Consider the following 23,811-nt stretch of genomic DNA (forward strand, 5'->3'; position numbering starts at 1 on the left):
TTGGAATGGCCTAGTCGAAGTCCAGACCTAATCCCAATTGAGATGTTGTGGCAGGACTTGAAACGAGCAGTTCATCCTTGAAAACCCACAAATGTCATTAAGTTAAAAAATAAATAAATGGGCCCTATAATATACAAAAATTAAAATCACATTTGCTAGCCTATAATTGTAACTTTGTAGGACACGTACTACACCAGCATTCCATGCTCTCTCCCAGCTTCATGGTCTGAACGAGGTGCGTAACTCCAGCTCATATAATACAGTATAATCCAATATAGTACAGTAATACAGTCCACGCTAAAAAAGATTACTGGAGCTTGTTTCATATATTTACCCAAGAGAGCATAGCTACATCTATGGGCTTTTGTGTTTTTCTGTCGTGTGTTATGGACAGTAGCATACACAGTATATTATATATGCTGTGTTGGATAAGAGCACAATCATTTGGTTTTTTTGGGGGCTTGGGCTCATAAAATGTCTTCAATGTATGGCTCATAAAATGTCTTCAATGTATGGCTCATAAAATGTCTTCAATGTATGGCTCATAAAATGTCTTCAATGTATGGCTCATAAAATGTCTTCAATGTATGGCACATAAAATGTCTTCAATGTATGGCTCATCATGCTCAGGTAGCACCAAGCTTGAATTTTCATGCTGATCAAAGCTCTAATCAAATCCAGACATATTTATATGATTTACAGTGTATGCTTTAGAATGACACTTCTGTTTTTGGCGTGAAATACCGGGTTACCCGGGAGAAAAGTGATTTATTCTCGGGGTGGAACATTTGTAAAATACTGTGAGAATAGTCAAACCTAGTTGTGATAGTGGCTGAGTTTGTGGTTGTGGCTGTCAGATCCCAGATGGCAGGTAATAACTCAGGGGCTTTGTGAGGCGACAGAGGCATCGAAAGGTTCTAAATAGATTACTAGTGAGTGTGAAAAACTGCCAGGTTTCTCAGCCTGGTCCTCTGGTCTCAGAGAGCAGGTCTGTCTAACTCATCACACTGAACAGTGACCCCTCAGTCCCCTTCATCACACAGCCTGGGTTCACCTCCACCAGGGCACAGGGGAAAGGGATGAGGCTAGGACAGGGAGAGGGGGGTGGGGGGTGATGGTAGTGTGGGGAGAGGGGGTGAGGCCAGAGAGATAAGATGTTAGGCAAAGGAGAGAGGGAAGGAGATAGAAGGAGGAGTTGAGGGAGAGAAGGGGTGAGGCAAAGGAGAAAGGTGGTGAGTGTGAAAGAGAGTGACAGGGAAAAAAAGAAGGGGCAATGTAATGAGGGTGTGGGAAAGTGACCTACGCAACAGAAGAAGAGGGGAGGGAAAGTAGGCCAGTCGAGTGGCTAAATGTGAAGAAAGGTGAGACAGAGGATGAGACGGGGGGGTGAAAAAGAGAGTGTGAGAGAGAGGTTGAGAGACGATGAGAGAAGGGGTGAGAGAGAGGTTTGAGAAAGGTTGAGAGAGGATGAGAGAGGGGGGTTGAAAGAGAGAGAGAGAGGATGAGCAAAGGGGTGAGTGGGTGAGCGAGAGGGTGGGTGGGAGGGTGAGCGAGAGGGTGGGAGGGAGGGTGAGCGAGAGGGCGGGAGGGAGGGTGAGCGAGAGGGCGGGAGGGAGGGTGAGCGAGAGGGCGAGAGGGAGGGTGAGCGAGCGAGAGGGTGGGAGCGAGGGTGAGCGATAGGGTGGGAGCGAGGGTGAGCGAGAGGGTGGAAGGGAGGGTGGGAGCGAGGGTGAGCGAGAGGGTGGGAGCGAGGGTGAGCGAGAGGGTGGGAGGGAGGGTGAGCGAGAGGGCGGGAGGGAGGGTGAGCGAGAGGGCGGGAGGGAGGGTGAGCGAGAGGGCGGGAGGGAGGGTGAGCGAGCGAGAGGGTGGGAGCGAGGGTGAGCGATAGGGTGGGAGCGAGGGTGAGCGAGAGGGTGGAAGGGAGGGTGGGAGCGAGGGTGAGCGAGAGGGTGGGAGCGAGGGTGAGCGAGAGGGTGGGAGCGAGGGTGTGAGCGAGGGTGAGCGAGAGGGTGGGAGCGAGGGTGAGCGAGAGGGTGGGGGAGATACATACTGTATCTCTACTACAATACATATAGTGCCGTGAAAAAGTATTTGCCCCCTTTCAGATTATCTATTTTTGCATATTTTTTATACTGAATGTTAGCAGATCTTCAACCAAAACCTAAATATTAGATAAAGGGAACCTCAGTTGACAAATAACAAAAAAAATATTTGGTTATTTTATTTATTTAATTAACAACAGTTATGCAACACCCAATTCCCCTGTGTGAAAAAGTAATTACCCCCTCACACTCAATAAGTGGATGTCCCAGGTTTAGCTGCAATGACTGCAACCAAACGCTTCCTGTTGTTGTTGATCAGTGTTCACATCGCTGTGGAGGAATTTTGGCCCACTGTTGCATGCAGAACTGCTTTAAATTCAGCAACATGTGGGTTTTCCAGCCACAACATCTCAATTGGGATTAGGTCTGGACTTCGTCCAAAAGGCTATTATTTTGACTCATCTGTCCATAGAAAATTCTTCCAAGAGTCTTGCTGATCATCCAGGTGCTTCCAGGTGCTTTCTGGCACCTTTCAAGTATATCTACAGTCAAGACTGTCTAAACCAGTGACATCTACAGCCAGTACTGTCTGTCTAAACCAGTGACATCTAGAGCCAGCACTGTCTGTCTAAACCAGTGACATCTAGAGCCAGCACTGTCTGTCTAAACCAGTGACATCTACAGCCAGTACTGTCTGTCTAAACTAGTGACATCTACAGCCAGTACTGTCTGTCTAAACCAGTGACATCTACAGCCAGTACTGTCTGTCTAAACCAGTGACATCTACAGCCAGTACTGTCTGTCTAAACCAGTGACATCTAGAGCCAGCACTGTCTGTCTAAACCAGTGACGCATAAAGCCATCACTATCTGTCTAAACCAGTGACGTATAGAGCCAGCACTGTGTCTAAACCAGTGACATCTACAGCCAGCACTGTCTGTCTAAACCAGTGACGCATAAAGCCAGCACTGTCTGTCTAAACCAGTGACGTATAGAGCCAGCACTGTCTGTCTAAACCAGTGACATCTACAGCCAACACTGTCCGTCTAAACCAGTGAAATATACAGCCAGCACTGTCCGTCTAAACCAGTGAAATATACAGCCAGCACTGTACGTCTAAACCAGTGACATCTACAGCTAGCAATGTCTAAACCAGTGACATCTACAACTAGCACTGTCTAAACCAGTGACATCTACAGTCGTGGCCAAAAGTTTTGAGAATGACACAAATATTAATTTTCAAAGTTTGCTGCTCAGTGTCTTTAGATATTGTTGTCAGATGTTACTATGGAATACTCAAGTATAATTACAAGCACTATGTCTAACACAACTACAAGGCTTTTATTGACAATTACATGAAGTTGATGCAAAGAGTCAATATCTGCAATGTTAACCCTTCTTTTTCAAGGCCTCTCCAATCCACCCTGGCATGCTGTCAATTAACTTCTGGGCCACATCCTGACTGATGGCAGCCCATTCTTGCATAATCAATGCTTGGAGTTTGTCAGAATTTGTGGGTTTTTGTTTGTCCACCCACCTCTTGAGGATTGACCACAAGTTCTCAAGTTCTCGTGCTTCTACACCTGCATTGCTTGCTGTTTGGGGTTTTAGGCTGGGTTTCTGTACAGCACTTTGAGATATCATCTGATGTAAGAAGGGCTATATAAATATATTTGATCTGATTTGATTAAGGTCTGGGGAGTTTCCTGGCCATGGACCCAAAATATCGATGTTTAGTTCCCCGAGCCACTTAGTTATCACTTTTGCCTTATGGCAAGGTGCTCCATCATGCTGGAAAAGGCATTGTTCGTCACCAAACTGTTCCTGGATGGTTGGGAGAATTTGCTCTCAGAGGATGTATTGGTACCATTCTTTATTCATGGCTGTGTTCTTAGGCAAAATTGAGAGTGAGCCCACTCCCTTGGCTAAGAAGCAACCCCACACATGAATGGTCTCAGGATGCTTTACTGTTGGCATGACACAGGACTGATGGTAGTGTTCACCTTGTCTTCTTCGTACAAGCTTTTTTCCGGATGCCCCAAACAATCGGAAAGGGGATTCATCAGAGAAAATGACTTTACCCCAGTCCTCAGCAGTCCAATTCCTGTACCTTTTGCAGAATATCAGTCTGTCCCTGATGTTTTTCCTGGAGAGAAGTGGCTTCTTTGCTGCCCTTCTTGACACCAGGCCATCCTCCAAAAGTCTTCGCCTCACTGTGCGTGCAGATGCACTCACACCTGCCTGCTGCCATCCCTGAGCAAGCTCTGTACTGGTGGTGCCCCGATCCCGCAGCTGAATCAACTTTAGGAGACGGTCCTGGCGCTTGCTGGACTTTCTTGGGCGCCCTGAAGCCTACTACACAACAATTGAACCGCTCTCCTTGAAGTTCTTGATGATCCGATAAATGGTTGATTTAGGTGCAATCTTACTGGCAGCAATATCCTTGCCTGTGTAGCCAATTTTGTGCAAATCAATGATGACGGCACGTGTTTCCTTGCAGGTAACCAAGATTGACAGAGGAAGAACAATGATTCCAAGCACCACCCTCCTTTTGAAGCTTCCAGTCTGTTATTCGAACTCAATCAGCATGACAGAGTGATCTCCAGCCTTGTCCTCATCAACACTCACACCTGTGTTAAAGAGAGAATCACTGACATGATGTCAGCTGGTCCTTTTGTGGCAGGGCTGAAATGCAGTGGAAATGTTTTTGGGGGAATTCAGTCCATTTGCATGGCAAAGAGGGACTTTGCAATTAATTGCAATTCATCTGATCACTCTTCATAACCTTCTGGAGTATATGCAAATTGCCATCATACAAACTGAGGCAGCAGACTTTGTGAAAATAAATATTTGTGTCATTCTCAAAACTTTCGGCCACGACTGTACAACTAGCACTATGTCTAAACCAGTGACATCTACAACTAGCACTATGTCTAAACCAGTGACATCTACAACTAACACTATGTCTAAACCAGTGACATCTACAACTAGCACTATGTCTAAACCAGTGACATCTACAACTAACACTATGTCTAAACCAGTGACATCTACAACTAGCACTATGTCTAAACCAGTGACATCTACAACTAACACTATGTCTAAACCAGTGACATCTACAACTAGCACTATGTCTAAACCAGTGACATCTACAACTAACACTATGTCTAAACCAGTGACATCTACAACTAACACTATGTCTAAACCAGTGACATCTACAACTAGCACTATGTCTAAACCAGTGACATCTACAACTAACACTATGTCTAAACCAGTGACATCTACAACTAGCACTATGTCTAAACCAGTGACATCTACAACTAACACTATGTCTAAACCAGTGACATCTACAACTAGCACTATGTCTAAACCAGTGACATCTACAACTAACACTATGTCTAAACCAGTGACATCTACAACTAGCACTATGTCTAAACCAGTGACATCTACAACTAACACTACATCTACAACTAGCACTATGTCTAAACCAGTGACATCTACAACTAGCACTATGTCTAAACCAGTGACATCTACAACTAGCACTATGTCTAAACCAGTGACATCTACAACTAGCACTATGTCTAAACCAGTGACATCTACAACTAGCACTATGTCTAAACCAGTGACATCTACAACTAGCACTATGTCTAAACCAGTGACATCTACAACTAGCACTATGTCTAAACCAGTGACATCTACAACTAGCACTATGTCTAAACCAGTGACATCTACAACTAGCACTATGTCTAAACTAGTGACATCTACAGCCAGTACTGTCTGTCTAAACCAGTGACATCTACAGCCAGTACTGTCTGTCTAAACCAGTGACATCTACAGCCAGTACTGTCTGTCTAAAACAGTGACATCTACAGCCTGTGATAATAGTGCCTTCAGAAAGTAAGTGATTAGATTCATCATTTTGCTCACAATGTAATTTCCCTTTATTTAAATCGAGTAACTCACGAAATTCTCAATGCACACTTAAAATGTATGACATACTAAAAGGGTGTGATTATCTAATAAATCAAGGCGGTAACACCAGTGACAAAACGTAGGGACACATATTACATATACAGAAAGTATTCACACCCCTTGACTTATTCCCCATTTTGTTGTGTTACAGCCTAATTCAAAATAGATTTAAAAAATAGAAACATGGGAGCATGTGATGCCGTGGAGCTGAACAGACGTTGACAAACCGAGCTCTTCAAAGTTTTCCTATTATTACCTAAATAACAACGTTGAAACAATATTCTAACATCGGCTGATAAATTGTCAAGTACTTACCTTCCCAAAGAGCCATGGACCTCCGACCGAGAGGCAAGAAGGACGACCAAAACGTAGTTGAATCCCAAGATAACGATAAACTCAGACGACAGTTCCAGACTGTTGCTCTCGGCAGGCTCGCATGCTGGCTACTCTCCTCCGGGAAATTCAGGATGGTAACAAAGGTCTTTCTATGAAAATTGACAAGAAATCGGCAGAACTCCATTCTTCCATCGACGACCTGAAATCCTCCATGAATGATCTCCTTCTGAGAACGACTGAGGTCGAGATGCGCATTAGCACAGTTGAGGACACCGTCGCTCGACATGACCAGGTTCTGATAGAACTGCAGAAGGATAATGCCTACCTCAAAAACAAAGTATACCAGATGGAGAACCAGAGCAGATGCAGTAATATCCGTGTGGTGGGATTGAAAGAGGACAGCGAGGGCCGTGACCCGGTCCGCTTCTTCACTCTATGGATCCCGGATGTCCTAGGCATAATCAACTTCACCAAGCCGCTGGAAATCGAACGCGCCCACAGAACATCAGCGCCGAAACCCCGGCCAGAGGAGCCCCCACGTGCCGTTCTGGTCAGGTTCCTCCGTTTCCAAGACAGAGAGAAGATACTGCAACTCGCAAGAGCCAAAGGGGACATCACCATCGATGGCAAGAGGGTCAGCCTTTTCCCGGATATGAGTGCCGATCTCGCCAGACGTCGCAAGCAGTTCAGACCTGCCACCAATTCACTGAAGGAGAAGAACATCACCGGCTACCTCATCCACCCTGCGCGGATGAAAGTTCAGTACAAAGGCCGATGCCATATCTTCAACACACCGGGAGAAGTGTTCACTTTTCTCAAAGAACCGAACCGCGTCTGAAAAACGGTCTCTCTGGGGGATAAGATCCAATTTGTTTGTTTTCTCTTATCTGGACTGAACTGCTGATATCTTCTTGGAATTTGGATCCGTTTACCCCGCTATCCGGTCGCTATAATTGATTTGTACATTTTCAACTAACCGTTTTTCCCCGGGGTGAGTTCTATTACATTTACAGGAGAGTATATTTTGGTTTAGTCAATATCCACTGAGCGAAGCAAATAAGTGGGCTTAGGCCCACCATTTCCCCCCCCCATTTATGTTTCTCATCTCCCGAAAAGAGACTCAAGCAGCCCTTACCGTGGGCAGTAAATATTCAGCCATAAATGTCTATTCACAACGTTTGTTTTCAACTTGGAGAGCTCGCAGGTTTTAGTTTACGCCAAGGTTTAGCTAGTAAGAGTAAGGTGGAAAGCGAGCAGCAACGTATCTCTACAAGTGTATTCATGTTTGATTGTTGGGATTGTTGTTTTAGTCTGACAATCGGGGTGGGTGGGATTTTTTCCCCCTTTATTTCCATGTTTATTGTTGTTTCCTTCCTAAAGAGACACATAGGTCACTTCTGTGTTCAAACCAAAGTTGAAACATTTCCTGACTGTTTACATATGAGAGATTTCCATTCGGTTACATATTTGAAACCCAACCTATGCTTAATCCACTAAAATATGTCACATTCAACGTAAAAGGTCTTAACAGCCCGATTAAAAGGAAAAGAGTCTATACATACCTTAAGAAATTAAAGGCTGACATTGTGTTTCTACAAGAAACACATCTTACAGCCAGCGAACACAAGAAATTGAAGAGGGAATGGGTAGGGCAAGTTTTTGCGTCCTCTTTTAACGCCAAAGCAAGAGGAACTGCAATTTTGATAAGTAGACACATCCCCTTCTGCGTCAACAACACCATCTCTGATCCCTCGGGCAGGTTTGTTTTGGTGCAGGGGCATATGTTTTCAGAGTCTTGGACCCTGTTGAATATTTATGCTCCTAACTTCGATGACCATATGTTTATACAGAATGTCTTCCTTTAGGTCGTTCAAGCACCACCAGGATGGCCACTGGCTGGAGGAGATTTAAATGTTTGTTTAGATACAGTTCTTGATAGGTCCTCTGATAAACCCTCCCTTCTTACCAAAGCCACCAAGCTCACCATGTCATTCATGAAAGATCTTCATTTACTAGACATCTGGAGACAGTTGCACCCACAGGATAGGGACAACTATTTTTATTCACACCCACACAAGACACACACATGCATAGATAACTTTTTACTATCGACCCAACTGTTTCATAGAGTGTTAGATATCGAGTATCTCCCCAGATTGCTTAGTGACCATTCTCCTCTGGTATTATCAATCTCTATTCCTACCAAGGTAAATGGAGCATATAGATGGAGACTAAATTCTAAACTCCTAAAGCAACCTGAATTTTGTGCATTTATCAAAGAGCAGATCAATATTTTTACTTTGACAAACAAACCCTCCGCTCCTGACAGTTTCATTCTTTGGGACACATTGAAAGCCTATCTGAGGGGACAGATCATTTCCTATACTAAAGGGTTGAAGAGAAAACACGGTGCGGAACTGAATGTCCTTGAATCTGAAATCTCCGAGCTAGAGAAAACCTACCAAAGAGGCCCGACTAAAGATCTATACAGGCTTTTGGTAAATAAAAAACTGAAATATAATATTCTAAACACATATCAAGCTGAGAGGGCCATCACTAAATCAAAACAGTGTTATTACGAGCTTGGAGAGAAAGCTCACAAAGTACTGGCATGGCAACTGAAAGCAGAGGAAAGTAAGAGGACAATTAATGCAATAGAAACTCTTACTAATGAGATATATTTCGACCCTACCGAAATTAATAATACCTTTAAGAAATACTATGAAGACCTCTACACTTCCCAATCAAGCGATGATCTATCAGAGATCGACTCCTTTCTCTCCTCTCTCAACCTCCCATGCCTGTCAGAGGAAGACAGAGAGTGCCTGAGTGAACACTTCTCAGTTCCTGAATTGTTGGAAGCCATTAAATCCTTACCTTCTAATAAATCTCCTGGGGAGGATGGCTTCCCTCTGGAGTTCTATAAAGAATTTAGGGAGCTGTTGGTCCCCTACCTTATGGAGGTACTTCAAAAAGCCGGGGAAGACAACTGCTTTCCAGAGTCTTTCTCTCAAGCAGTGATTACTGTAATCCACAAGAAAGGGAAAAACCTGCTAAAGTGCGCCTCCTATAGACCAACCTCTCTCCTTAACACAGATTTTAAACTGGTCACCAATCTCTCTCCTTAACACAGATTGTAAACTGGTCACCAAGATGCTATCTAAGAGACTGGAGTCATGTCTTCCCCTGCTGGTCAACCCAGATCAGACTGGCTTCAGAATTAATAGACTGTCCTCCAATAATCTCAGAAGGTTCTTTGATATAATTCACCTTGCTAACAAAAACAAAAAAACAAAATACCTAGTGTCGCAGTCTCCCTCGACGCTGAAAAGGCCTTTGATAGGGTTGAATGGCCACACCTCTTTCGCGTCTTGGAAAAGTTTGGTTTAGGTACTGTGTTTGTAAATTTGATAAAATCACTCTACAAATCTCCTAAAGCTAGGATTGCTACCAATGGGATTACTTCCTCCTCTTTCCCTCTCTATAGGGGGAACAGACAAGGTTGCCCAATTAGCCCCCACCTCTTTGCCCTCGCCATCGAACCGTTGGCTGAGGCTATTAGATCGTGCCCTGACATACATAGCTTTGAGGTGGGCCCCCATATGCATAAATTATCACTCTTTGCGGACGACCTTATCTTATTTCTAACAAACCCAGAACACTCCCTCTCTCACTTGCAGATCATACTACAGTGTTATAGTTCTTTCTCTGGATATATGGTTAACTTCGATAAAAGCGAAATCTTACCGTTGTCCGTCTTTGACCATCATACCATCAAGCACAAGTTTCCTTTTCGATGGTCGCCTCTGGGCTTCACATATTTGGGCATAATGGTGGATGGTAACCTGAACAACCTCTATAGACTCAATCTGGCCAGCTTGTTGCAAAAGGTGGAGGGTGACCTGTGTAAGTGGATGGACTTGCCCCTCACTCTACTGGGTAGAATCAATGTGATTAAAATTAATATCCTGCCCAGATTTCTATATTTGTTTCAATCTCTCCCTATCCCTGTGCCCGCAGCATTCTTTTCCTCTCTCGACAAGCTGACCAGACGGTTTATCTGGCATGGCAAAACCCCGAGGGTTAGCCTGGACAAACTGACCCTGGATTACGGTCAAGGGGGCTTAAACCTCCCCAATTTTAGAATGTACTACTGGGCTGCACAGTCTAGGTTTCTGGCTCAGAGGTTTGACAATGGTCCCTCTCCCTCATGGTTGAACATTGAAAAGCTTGAGGTGAATGATGACACGGGGGCAGAATTGTTTTACAAATGGGACAGAAAATCTATAAAAACCAGGACAGACAACCCTTTAATCATACATTCTGTCCTGGCATGGTGCAAACTGTATGAGCTGTTCAGACGAGAGGGATTTCTTTCCCCTAAAACCCCTCTATGGAACAATAGATTGATCCCTATGTTTTTCCAGAATAGTAACTTTAGACCATGGTCTGATAAGGGGATCACTCTTCTGGAACACTGTTATGAGGAGGGAGTTCTTATGTCTTTTGAACAGCTGAAACAGAAATACCACTTGTCTAACAGGGACTTCTTTAGCTACCTACAACTACGAGACTTTATTAGGGTGACTCTCAAGGGACAATGGAACCTACCTAAGATGTCACCTATTGAACAACTCTGCCATGCAGACCAACCACTATTCAAGACCATTTTCCGTGTTTACGATGCTCTTATGTCAGTACTAACACTGCCTGAGCTAGATAAACCCCGACTTAGATGGGAAAAAGATCTGGGTATTGATCTTGATGAGGGCCTATGGAGTGACCTATGCAGGGATGGTGTTACATCCACATTGAACTCCAGATACAGACTGATCCAGTTTAATTCCCTCCATCAGCTCTATATCACCCCATCTAGACTGCACAGGTTCAACCCTGATATCTCCTCCCTATGTTTTAGATGTGGCTCAGATGAAGGAACATTCCTCCATTCCACTTGGCAGTGTTCAAAACTACACAGTTTCTGGCAGGGGGTATGCGATACCATATCCTCAATCCATGGGGTTGCATTCCCTTTAGACCCGGAGGTCTGTCTACTGGGTAACTATACTAACACCAATCTTAGGCAAAGTCATACTATAAAGCTAACAGAAATATTGCTAGCGATTGTCAAGAAATGTATTGCCTTGAAATGGAAATCGGATTCCTTCCTGCCAGTTGCAATGTGGCTATCGGAAGTTAATAGTTGTATCCCACTGGAGAAAATCACTTACTGCTTGAGGAATAAGTTAAAGACATTTTACAGAATTTGGCAACCTTTTATTGACTATATGGAGAATCTCCCCTCACATCACATTGATTGAATCTCTATATAATTCTTATATAATGTTTCACACGTAATCTATAATATGTAGCTTACGGCAGGTGACCATATGATTCAATGTCTCATTATTATAATTTTTTATTTTACTCTTTATTATGACTTATGTATCATGTATGTTTTTTATGTATGTCCGTATATATAATTTTTATTTTTTTATTACGCTCGTCTGTTACCGTCACTTTGTCCTTTGTTGTCTAACATATTTTCACTTTTGTTTTGAATGTTCTTAATTGGAAAATGCAAAAAAAATTTTTTTTAAACATCTCACCCATCTACACACAATACCCCATAATGACAAAGTCTACAGTTTAGTCACTTAGCAGACGCTCTTATCCAGATCGACTTACTGTAGGGAGTGCATACATTTTCATATTTGTTCATACTGGTCACCCGTGGGAATCAAACCCACAACCCTGGCATTGCAAGTGCCATGCTCTACCAACTGAGCTACACAAGTGAAAACATGTTTGTATACACTTTAGCACATTTATTGAAATACAGAAATATCTAATTTACATAAGTATTCACACCCCTGAGTCACTACTTTGTAGAAGCACCTTTGGCAGTTTTCTAGGTAAGTCTAAGAGCTTTCCACACTTGGATTTTGCAACATTTTCCCAATCAAAATTCTTCAAGCTCTGTCAAATTCATTGTTTATCATTGCTAGACAACCATTTTCAGGTCTTGCCATAGATTTTCAAGTTGATTTAAGTCAAAACAGTAACTCGGCCATTCAGGAACATTCACTGTCTTCTTGGTAAGCAACTCCCATGTAGATTTGGCCTTGTGTTTTAGGTTATTGTCCTGCTGAAAGGTGAATTCATCTCCCAGTGTCTGGTGGAAAGCAAGCAACCAGATTTCCTCTAGGATTTTTGCCTGTGTTTAGCTCCATTCAGTTTATTTTTTATCCTGAAAAACTCCTTAGTCCTTAACGATTACAAGCATACCCATAACATGATGCAATCATGCTTGAAAAACAACCACAATGCTTGAAAATATAGAGAGTGGTACTTAGTAACATGTTGTATTGGATTTGCCCCAAACAAAACACTATGTATTCAGGGCAAAATGTTAATTGCTTTGCTGCATTTTTTGCAGTATCACTTTAGTGCCTTGTTGCAAACAGGATGCATGCTTTGGAATATTTTGATTCTGTACAGGCTTCCTTCTTTTTACTCGGTCAATTAGGTTAGTATTGTGGAGTAACTACAATTTTGTTGATCCATCATCAGCTTTCTCCTATCGCAGCCATTAAACTCTGTAAATGTTTTAAAGTCACCATTGGCCTCATGGTGAAATCCTGAGCGGTTTCCTTCCTCTCCGGCAACTGAGTTAGGAAGGACGCCTGTATCTTTGTAATGACAGGGTATATTGATACACCGTTCAAAGTGTAATTAATAACTTAACCATGCTCAAAGGGATTTTCAATGTCTTTTTTTACCAATCTACCACTACATGCCCTTCCTTGCGAGGCATTGGAAAACCTCCCTAGTCTTCGTGGTTGAATCTGTGTTTGAAACATACTGCTCGACTGATGGACCTTACAGATAACTGTATATGTGAGGTTCAGAGATGAGGTAGTCATTCAGAAATCAATGTTAAACACTGCTATTGCATGAGTCCATGTGACTTGTTAAGCACATTGTTACTACTGAACGTATTTAGGCTTGCCATAACAAAGCGGTTGAATACTTGTTCACTCAAGACATTTCAGCTTTTCATTTTTTATTAATTCGTAAAAATTTCTAAAGACATAATTCCATTTTGACACTATGGGGTATTTTTTTAGTCCAGTGAATAAAAAAAACTCTAAAATGTTCTACATTTTAAATTAAGACTGTAACACAACAACATGTGGAAAAAAGGGGTGTGAATATGTTCTGAAGGCACTGTATCAATGACCAGAGGGTTAGGTGCAGAAAATCTACATTTGGAGGAAAATAGTTCCCCTGAGGCGTGGACATCTAGATAAACACACCTTTCTACTAGAGAGAGAAATACTCCGACACGAGAGAAAGGCACCCTCCATTTCTAAACGTCAGGCTAAATAATGCAGGGAACAGAGACTACTGAGGCGGAGCTTCGTCCGAGTCAGTCCCGGCATGCTATTTTGGAACTATTTTTTTCATATTGCTGTAAAGTTATTTTATTTGTATTGTTGTTTTGTTGAGTCATTACCAGCTGTGTCAGGTTCAGGTGTTGGGAAGATGCCCAGAGGGTTTTCAATCCAGACACACTATCAACGACAAACATCAGTTGGAATAGAACCCTCAACCACAGAGGATATCCATCAGAACTATTGGACTGAACTCAACCTCTCTACTTGTTTGAAACAGGTTGAAAGACATTTGAAACAAGTCAATGATGGCTATAATGATGGCCTATGAATCCTCTGAATCGACATCTCTATGGGTTGAGGCTGAGGTCAACCACACAGCCTAAAGCAGCCAAAGACAGGTACATGTCATACTCTATGTACCCTTTCTCACTGGGAAGGCACTCTATTAGATTTCAACCGCAAACTGTTCATTTGTTTGTATGTGTGTGTGTGTGTGTGTGTGTATATATACACACACACACACACACACACACACACACACACATATATATATATATATATATATATGTGTGTGTGTGTGTGTGTGTGTGTGTGTGTGTGTGTGTGTGTGTGTGTGTGGACATGTTTAACTATTCTTGTGGGGACCAGAAGTCCTGAATTGTGTGTCTCCACAAGGTTAGCTGTACAACACTGTGTGTGTGTGTGTGTGTGTGTGTGTGTGCGCGAGTAAGGAGTGGAGGGTGATAGCCTCATGAAAGTCTAGCTTTGAGACCGATCCCCACTGGCGTGATGAGCTTAGTACACTTTGAATAGACCTCAACTTAGAGCAGACTTGTCAAAGGCCTTGATTCTAGTCCTCCATATTGATTTATCAAGCTAAATTACACAGGATATACAGTGCCTTCGGAAAGTATTCAGACCCCTTGACTTTTTCCACATTTTGTTATGTTACAGCCTTATTCTAAAACTGAATAAATCGTCTTCCCCCCCCCCCAATCTACACACAATACCCCATAATGACAAAGCAAAAACTGGTTCAGACATTTTTGCACATTTATTACAAATAAACTGAAATATCACATTTACATAAGTATTCAAACCCTTTACTAGGTATTTTGTTAAAGCACCAATGGCAGCGATTACAGCATTGAGTTTTCTTGGGTATGATGCTACAAGCTTGGCACACCTGTATTTGGGGAGTTTCTCCCATTCTTCTCTGCAGATCCTCTCAAGCTCTGTAAGGTTGGATGGGGAGCGTCGCTGCTGAGCTATTTTCAGGTCTCTCCAGAGATGTTCGATTGGGTTCAAGTCCAGGCTCTGGTTGGGCCACTCAAGGACATTGAGACTTGTCCCGAAGCCACTCCTGTGTTGTCTTGGCTGTGTGCTTTGGGTCGTTGTCCTGTTGGAAGGTGAACCTTTGCCCCAGTCTGAGGTCCTGAGAGCTCTTGATCAAGGATCTCTCTGTACTTGCTCCATTCATCTTTGCCTTGATCCCTACTAGTCTCCCAGTCCCTGCCGTTGAAAATCATCCCCACAGCATGACGCTGCCACCACCATGCTTCACCATAGGTATGGGGCCAGGTTTCCTCCAGATGTGATGGTTGGCATTCAGGCCAGAGTTCAATCTTGGTTTCATCAGACCAGAGAATCTTATTTTTCATGGTCAGAGTCTTTAGGTACCTTTTGGCAAACTCCAAGTGGGCGGTCATGAGCCTTTTACTGAGGAGTGGCTTCCGTCTGGCCACTCTACCATAAAGTCCTGATTGGTGGAGTGCTGCAAAAATGGTTGTCCTTCTGGAAGTTTCTTCCATCTCCACAGAGGAAGTGACCATCAGGTTCTTGGTCACCTTCCTGACCAAGGCCATTCTTCCCGATTTCTCAGTTTGGCCACGTGGGCAGTTCTAGGAAGAACCTTGGTGGTTCTAAACTTCTTCCATTTAAGAATGATGGAGGCCACTTTGTTCTTGGGGACCTTCAATGATGCAGAAATGTTTTGCTACCCTTCCCAAGCTCTGTGCCTCGACAGAATCCTGTCTCGGAGCTCTAAGGACAATTCCTTCGACCTCAAGGCTCGTTTTTTGCTCTGACATGCACTGTCAACTGTGGGACCTTATATGACAAGTGTGTGCCTTTCCAAATCCTGTCCAATCAATTGAATTTACCACAGGTGTGCTCCAATTAAGGATGATCAATGGAAACAGGATGCACCTAAGCTCAATTTCAAGTCTCATAGCAAAGAGTCTGAATACTAATGTAAATAAGGTATTTCTGTTTATTATTTTTAATACATTTGCTAAAATTTCTAAAAACATGTTTTCACTTTGTCATTATGAGGTATTGTGTGTAGATTGATGAGGAACATATTTTTATTCAATCCATTTTAGAATAAGGCTGTACGTATCAAAATGTGGGTCTGAATACTTTCCTAATGCACTGTAGAGAGGAGAAGTGGTCAGGTTGGGGTGCCAGAGTGGGCCTGTCTAACACAGCTGACTGGACTATACACCCTGGAGGACATACTAATGAAGGGAAGGCCTCAGGCTCCTGAGGAGAAAGTGCGTCCATCTCCTATTCTTCCAACACCCTCCAGATTGGAAAACTCCACAGTCCACTAGCAGGTTAGGCTTAAGGCAACAGTCTATTAGTAAGCTAGAAGTCTCCTCCAGTCATACAGGTGGTGCGTTGTTTTATCAGTCTCTTTCATCAGTCTCTTTCATCAGTATCTATTAAGACCCCAGAAGCACTGAATTACACAGACTTACACTGATATATACACACACATTCATTTTGACTTTGATACCGATACCAGGTTTAGTATTACAACACACGACAGTGAAGTTCTATCAATACATTATACCGGGGGAAAAACATACTGACACTAAAATCCCCAGTTATGTTTTCGCTGACCTCCTACAGAGACTAAAGCTTAGAGTGTGAGAGGAGAACTCTTCTTCCTGGCGTGACTACCAACACAACAAAAGCCTTTTATATAACCATTTTATAGCGCAATTATACTGAGCATGCTATGCTTGTTATGATCCAGGCACCGTCATCACTATTTAATGATTACAACAATAAAAACAAACTATGGAGGTCCAGCAATCAACATACTGGCCTGCTGCTCTTCTTTGGCAGTTCTTAAAAATGGACTGCTCGAACAAACACTTATAACCCCCTCTACTGTGTGAGCATATACCAAGTACAAGTCCATCTTTCTAAAAACCTCCTGTAGGCCATTCAGTATTTACCCAGCCAGTTCAGCAACGAGGACCGGCTTCTCACTAATCAGCCAGGCAGTTCAGCACCGTGGACAGGGCTCTAACTATTCACCCACCCAGTTCAGCACCAGAGAGGGTTCTGACTAATCACCAAGACAGATCAGCACCGAGGACCAGGTTCTCACTAGTCAGCCAGGCAGTTCAGCACCATGGATAGGGATCCTGGTAACTACAAGGCAGAGTGTGGAGTTGGTGTTCCTCCCTCCCTCTCTCCACATTCAGCCCTTGAGATCAGATGCCGGCCTTTGACCGAGGACAGAAAAAGAAAGACAGAACACTATAGAAGAACAGTTACCTAGGAAACAGCTTTGAAGCTGTACCAACGTGGAGAGCTGCAATGTTCAAACGGTAATGACTGATCAATAAGAAGATTATTTTGGGATGTTCTGTCTGGCTGTTGGAGTGTAGGTAAAGTTCAATACCTGAAGAACTTCAACACATCTCGTCTTTGTGTGTTTATACATACTGTATGTCTGAACTGCCTGATAGTCTCTCTCTCTGTGTGTGTGTGAAGGCCGATACAGCATATTAGTATTGTCACCATACCAGAATGTTAACACCAATACCAGGTTTAGTATCACGATACTCGATATGAAAACGATACCACAACAAAACAAGGCGTCCCAGCCAAAGTCACATAATGGCACTTGATCTAGACAGACACACTCAGCTACTGCTCTGTTAAATCGTTGGGCATCTTTTGAGTTCAACATTATTACATGTGAAAATGTTTATGTATATTTTTTTAGCGATAGAAACTGGGTAAATCAAGGTGCAGCCTAGGTCTATTCACAATACAGGTGAATGCATTTTATTCAATAGGAATGTGTGCATTGAGTTTTTGAACTTGTATTAGCTGATGACAAAACACTCCCTTACATTTAGGACTTACTTTATAGGAAACTGCTAGGAGAACATATTTTATTGTACTGATCAACAACATTCGCATGGAAGAAGCAATCCCCTCTATTATCAAAGTGTATGCTGTCTATTTAAGAAAGTAATGAGATCATTCACAAGGCAGAATGTGGCTGTGGAATTTGACTTTGTGGCTATTTAATCTAGTATAAACCAGAGGGGAGGGAGACGAAGACGTTCATTCGTTTTCTGTGGCACAGGGAGAAAATGGGAAGTTTTTGGTGGCAATCAGCTTTGAAATCAGCATATTTTGCATTATGGTTTGCATTTTATCACAAACAAAGCAGTAGGTTAGGGAACTGAAAGCTACCGGTATCGTCTTGCATTGTGAAAACGTTCTAGCATGTATGGACACTGTTTTGCGAACAGTTTCAACATATCGTGTAGCATTATTCAAACGTTTTAACTTCTGTGCATCATGAGTACGGAGCTAATGGGGCCCAGACAGCTCTAGCAATGAATACCTAAGTGGAGCAGCCACTTTACTCTCCACACTATAAAAGGGTCTGTGCTGATACAGACTTGATCCTCTCAATCATGTGAGACACATTTGACAGAAGTACCGAACATAACAAAAATTATAGTACTCAACCGGGGGTTTTTTGTATCAAAAAAGTACCAAAGTTTCGATATACCTTGCAACACTACAGTATATAATAATATACTGTAGTGGGATAATAATATTGATGTATGTTGCTTTTCTCCTAGAGAAGGGTGGTGGAGCTCATTACATATTGAAATGTTTCCTCTTCCCCCACACACCTGCTCTGCCCATCTGGTACAGGCTGCCACCTGCCCCGGGGAGTAGAGGGGGAAAGATGAGACAGGCAGGGAGAATCCCTGAACCCTTTTTCTCTTTTCTGCAGCGCAAAACAACAGTACAAAGAAATAGAAGTCCCTAGATATCACCTCAGTCTAGATATGTCCCTCTGATGCTCGCTCTTGGTGTGTTTGTCAGTGTGTCTGTCAATGAGGTGTGTGTGTTTGGAAAAAGCAAGCAAAGCCTTTTACTTCCCTTCTTAGCTAACAAACCAGTTGAGACAAAGGTCACTTTAGTACTAATATCTGCCAGTTGGCCTGTTGACTGGTGTTTAATGTCTCGTAACGACAACATTTCTGCTCTGGTGATTACAAAGAGAACCCTATTACACGCGTCATAACAAAGCTGAACCAATGAAGCACAGTGACTCTTAGCCTTTTGCAGTAAACAAAAAAGTTTAGAGGTAAGTAACTGAGGAAAGTCACAGAGTAAATATGACATCATCCCAACATTAATGCCCACATCCACAAATGTTCTACAACAGACACAATATCAAACTACACAAAGTAAATTCCAGGCCCAGTTCACAACCCTCACTGTACTCTCACAGTAGAGTACTGGGTCAGACAGACAGTCCTTCACAGCGGAGGTGAACTTAACACTCCACCCCATCCGCTTTGCTCTGCTGTTCATTCACAGAGTAGATAAACTCTCTCTTTCATATGCGAGTGCATGCATGAGTGCATGTGAGTCGACATCTGTGTGTGTGTGCATAAGTACGTGTGTGTGCAGTTGTACGTGTGTGTAGGGGGAGATAGTGACATCCAGAGCATGCGTTAGCAGGGAAGCCTGCGTCGTGTTGGAACCAGAGGCAGATGGAGAAAAGCAGCAAAATTAGCTGCAGAGCGGAGGTGGGTGTTTTCCATAAAGATTACACGTGGCCGGATTAGTAATGTCTGTTTTCTGTCAATTATGTTTGTTGCCGGGCACATTACTAAGAGCGAGGCCCAGACCTTGTGCTCTTCCATCGAGACGCCCACTTTTTTTCTGTGTGTGCGCGCGCGCGTACACATGTACACGCGTCAGAATGTCCAACTCGCCTCTATGTTCAGACTCTGTTCAGGCAGACAGAAAAATAAACTGAAAGAAACACTCAAAGACAACCAAAGGTAGAGATAGACTGAAAGAGAGACTGAAAGACACCCAAAGATAGAGCGAAAGAGGCACTCGCATACACAAAGACAGAGAACTTAGACAAGGTTAGAGTGATAAAAATACACACACAACTCATTCCAAAGTACAGATACACACGCACATGAAACCACATGAGCACACACACAAGGTGAGCGCTACACACTGCCAACAGAATCTGGAGTGTTGGTCCAAGCTAACTTCATCATCCCAAGAAGGGGAGGGGGCAAGAGAGAGAGAGACCTCACATCTAATCCCGGCCCATTATCATCATCCTCCCAGCAGACAAAGACATACAGGCAGTCAGTTCATCAGAGACCTTACCTACTCAATACCCTCTTTTAATTAAAACAATACATATTGTTAGCCCATACATCTGAGAGCTGCCAAGGTACATGTAGGGAAATCAAATTCCAGTATCGGAGGTTTTCAGGAGCAGTGAGATAGAAGAAGGGCTAAGTTTCATTCCGGGGAAACTTATTAGAAACGGCACGCATATGGCATTTCTCGGAATCCTGATTTCATTAGACTGGCATACAGTATCAGTCAAAAGTTAGGATACACCTACTCATTCAAGGTTTTAATGTACCTTTACTATTTTCTACATTGTAGAATAATAGTGAAGACATCAAAACTATGAAATAACACATATGGAATCATCTAGTAACCAAAAAAAGTGTTAAACAAATCAAAATACATTTTATATTTGAGATTCTTCAAAGTAGCCACCCGTTGCCCTGATGACAGTTTTGCACACTCTTAGCATTCTCTCAACCAGCTTCATGAGGAATGCTTTTCGAACAGTCTTGAAGGAGTTCCCACATATGTTGAGCACTTGTTGGCTGCTTTTCCTTCACTCTGCTGTGCAACTCTTCCCAAACCATCTTAATTGTGTTGAGGTCGGTGATTGTGGAGGCCAGGTCATCTGATGCAGCACTCCATCGCTCTCCTTCTTGGTCAAATAGCCCTCACACAGCCTGGTGGTGTGTTGGGTCATTGTCCTGTTGAAAAACAAATGATAGTCCCAAATGGGATGGCATATCACTGCATAATGTTAACCTGTTAGGGTATAGGGGGCAGTATTTTCATGGCTGGATAAAAAAATGTACCCGATTTAATCTGGTTACTAATCCTACCCAATAACTACAATATGCATATACTTATTATATATGGATAGAAAACACCCTAAAGTTTCTAAAACTGTTTGAATGGTGTCTGTGAGTATAACAGAACTCATTTGGCAGGCAAAACCCTGAGACAGATTCTGACAGGAAGTGGATACCTGATGTGTTGAATTGACTTTAAGCCTATACCATTGAAAAACAAAGGGGCTGAGGAATGTTTTGGCACTTCCTATTGCTTCCACAAGATGTCCCCAGCCTTTACAAAGTGTTTTGAGTCTTCTACTCTGAGATCTGACTGAAGAAGAGCCTTGGAACGGTGATGGCCCATTAGACACCTTGCGCCCGAGTTGATGGTGGGTACTCTCATTCCGAAACGTTTTAAAAGAGAACCCAATGGTCCGCCTTGAATTTTATTCATGTTCTGGTTAAAAAAGGCCCTAATGATTTATGCGATACAACGTTTGACATGTTTGAACGAACGTAAATATATTTTTTCCGTTCGTGAAGTGAAGTCCGGCTGGCTTAGATTATGTGCTAACAACACGGAGGTTTTTGGACATAAATGATGAGCTTTTTTGAACAAAACTACATTCGTTATGGACCTGGGATTCTTTGGAAGTGACATCTGATGAAGAGAATCAAAGGTAATGGATTATTTACATAGTATTTTCGATTTTAGATCTCTCCAACATGGCGGTTAGTCTGTATCGCAATGCGTATTTTTCTGGGCGCAGTGCTCAGATTATTGCAAAGTGTGATTTCCCAGTAAGGTTAATTTTAAATCTGGCAAGTCCATTGCGTTCAAGAGATGTAAATCTATAATTCTTTGAATGACAATATAATATTTTACCAATGTTTTCTAATATTAATTAATTATTTTGTTGTCATGACTTGACTGCCGGTATTGGAGGGAAACGATTTCCTGAACATCAACGCCATAGTAAAACGCTGTTTTTAGATATAAATATGAACTTGATAGAACTAAAAATGCATGCATTGTCTAACATAATGTCCTAGGAGTGTCATCTGATGGAGATTGTAAAAGGTTAGTGCATAATTTTAGCTGATTTTATGGTTTTGGTGACGCCTGTCTTTGAATCGACAATGCATTACACACAGCTATTGTCAATATACTCTCCTAACATAACCTAACTTTATGCTTTCCCCGTAAAACCTTTTTGAAATCGGACAACGTGGTTAGATTAAGGAGATGTTTATCTTTCAAAGGGTGTAAGTTAGTTGTATGTTTGAGAAATTTGAATTTTGACATTTATTTGGTTTCAAATTTGCCGCTCTTGAAATGCACCTGCTGTTGATAGGGTGCACCACGCTAACGTCCCACATAGCCCCAAGAAGTTAAGGTAGCCATGCTGGTTAAGTGTGTCTTGAATTCTAAATCAATCACTGACAGTGTCACCAGCAAAGCACCCCCACACCATCACACCTCCTCCTCCATGCTTCACGGTGGGAACCACACATGCGGAGATCATCCATTCACCTACTCTGCATCTCACAAAGACAAGGCGGTTGGAACCAAAAATCTCAAATTTGGATTCATCAGACCAAAGGACAGATTTCCAACGGTCTAATGTCCATTGCTCGTTTTTCTTGGCCCAAGCAAGTCATCTTATTATTGTTGTCCTTTAGTAGTGGTTTCTTTGCAGCAATTCGACCATGAAGGCCTGATTCACGCAGTCTCCTCTGAACAGCTGATATTGAGATGTGTCTGTTACTTGAACTCTGTGAAGCATTTATTTGGGCTGCAACTCTAATGAACTTATCCTCTGCAGCAGAGGTAAGTAACTCTGGGTCTTCCTTTCCTGTGGCGGTCAACATGAGAGCCAGTTTCATCATAGCGCTTGATGGTTTTTGTGACTGCACTTGAAACTTTCAAAAAAAGTTATTGAAATGTTCCATATTGACTGCCCTTCATATCGTAAAGTAATGATGGACTGTCGTTTCTCTTTGCTTGTTGAGCTGTTCTTGCCATAATATGGACTTGGTCTTTTACCAAATAGGGTTATCTTCTGCATACCACCCCTACCTTGTCACCACACAACTGATGGGCTCAAATGCATTAAGAAGGATAGAAATTCCACAAATTAACTTTTTACAAGTCACACCTGTTAATTGAAACACATTCCAGGTGACTACCGATTGAAGCTGGTTTAGAGAATGCCTAGAGTGTGCAAAGCTGTCATGGCAAAGGGTCGCTACTTTGATGAATCTCAAATATAAAATATATTTTGATTTGTTTAACACTTTGTTGGTTACTACATGATTCCATATGTGTTATTTCATGGTGTTGATGTCTTCACTATTATTCTACAATGTAGAAAATACAGAAAAACCCTTGAATGAGTAGGTGTGTCCAAACTTGACTGGTACTGTTCGCTGGAGTTTAATAGAGTTAAAATAATATTGCTGTTTATGAAGGGGTGAAAGAGCACACACAGAGACACGTGTCCCTCGTGTCCCCATTTTTCATACCTACCTTTCACTGCCACACCCACACTTTTTACATTTTAGTCATTTAGCAGATGCTCTTATCCAAAGCGACTTACAGTAGTGAGTGCTTACGTTTTCTTGCTTTTTCATACTGGTCCCCCATGAGAATTGAACCAACAACCGTGGCATTGCAAGCACCTTACTCTACCAACTGAGCCACACACACACACACACACACACACACACACACACACACACACACACACACACACACACACACACACACACACACGGTGATGAGAGAGAAACCTTGCTGTAACACCCTGTTTCATGGTATGTTTTATG

The 23,811-nt window shown here is 42.6% G+C and overlaps 1 protein-coding gene across 6 annotated transcripts in view; it reads right to left on the reverse strand.

Moving 5' to 3' along the window:
- Window positions 1-23,811, reverse strand: part of slc36a4 (solute carrier family 36 member 4) — a 237,139-nt gene that overhangs the window by 147,662 nt on the left and 65,666 nt on the right. Inside the window, exon 13 of one of the 6 annotated variants that reach the window (XM_029715729.1) lies at window positions 20,861-20,895. The exons of the other annotated variants lie outside the window; for them this stretch is intronic. Within the exon in view, the coding sequence (XP_029571589.1) occupies window positions 20,894-20,895 (2 nt within the window). The 3' untranslated portion in view covers window positions 20,861-20,893. Of the gene's footprint in view, window positions 1-20,860; window positions 20,896-23,811 lie in introns of those variants that run through there. 6 annotated transcript variants of the gene reach the window in all.

This window comes from Salmo trutta, chromosome 26 (genome assembly GCF_901001165.1).
Source record: "Salmo trutta chromosome 26, fSalTru1.1, whole genome shotgun sequence".
In the NCBI taxonomy this organism is placed as follows: domain Eukaryota; kingdom Metazoa; phylum Chordata; class Actinopteri; order Salmoniformes; family Salmonidae; genus Salmo; species Salmo trutta.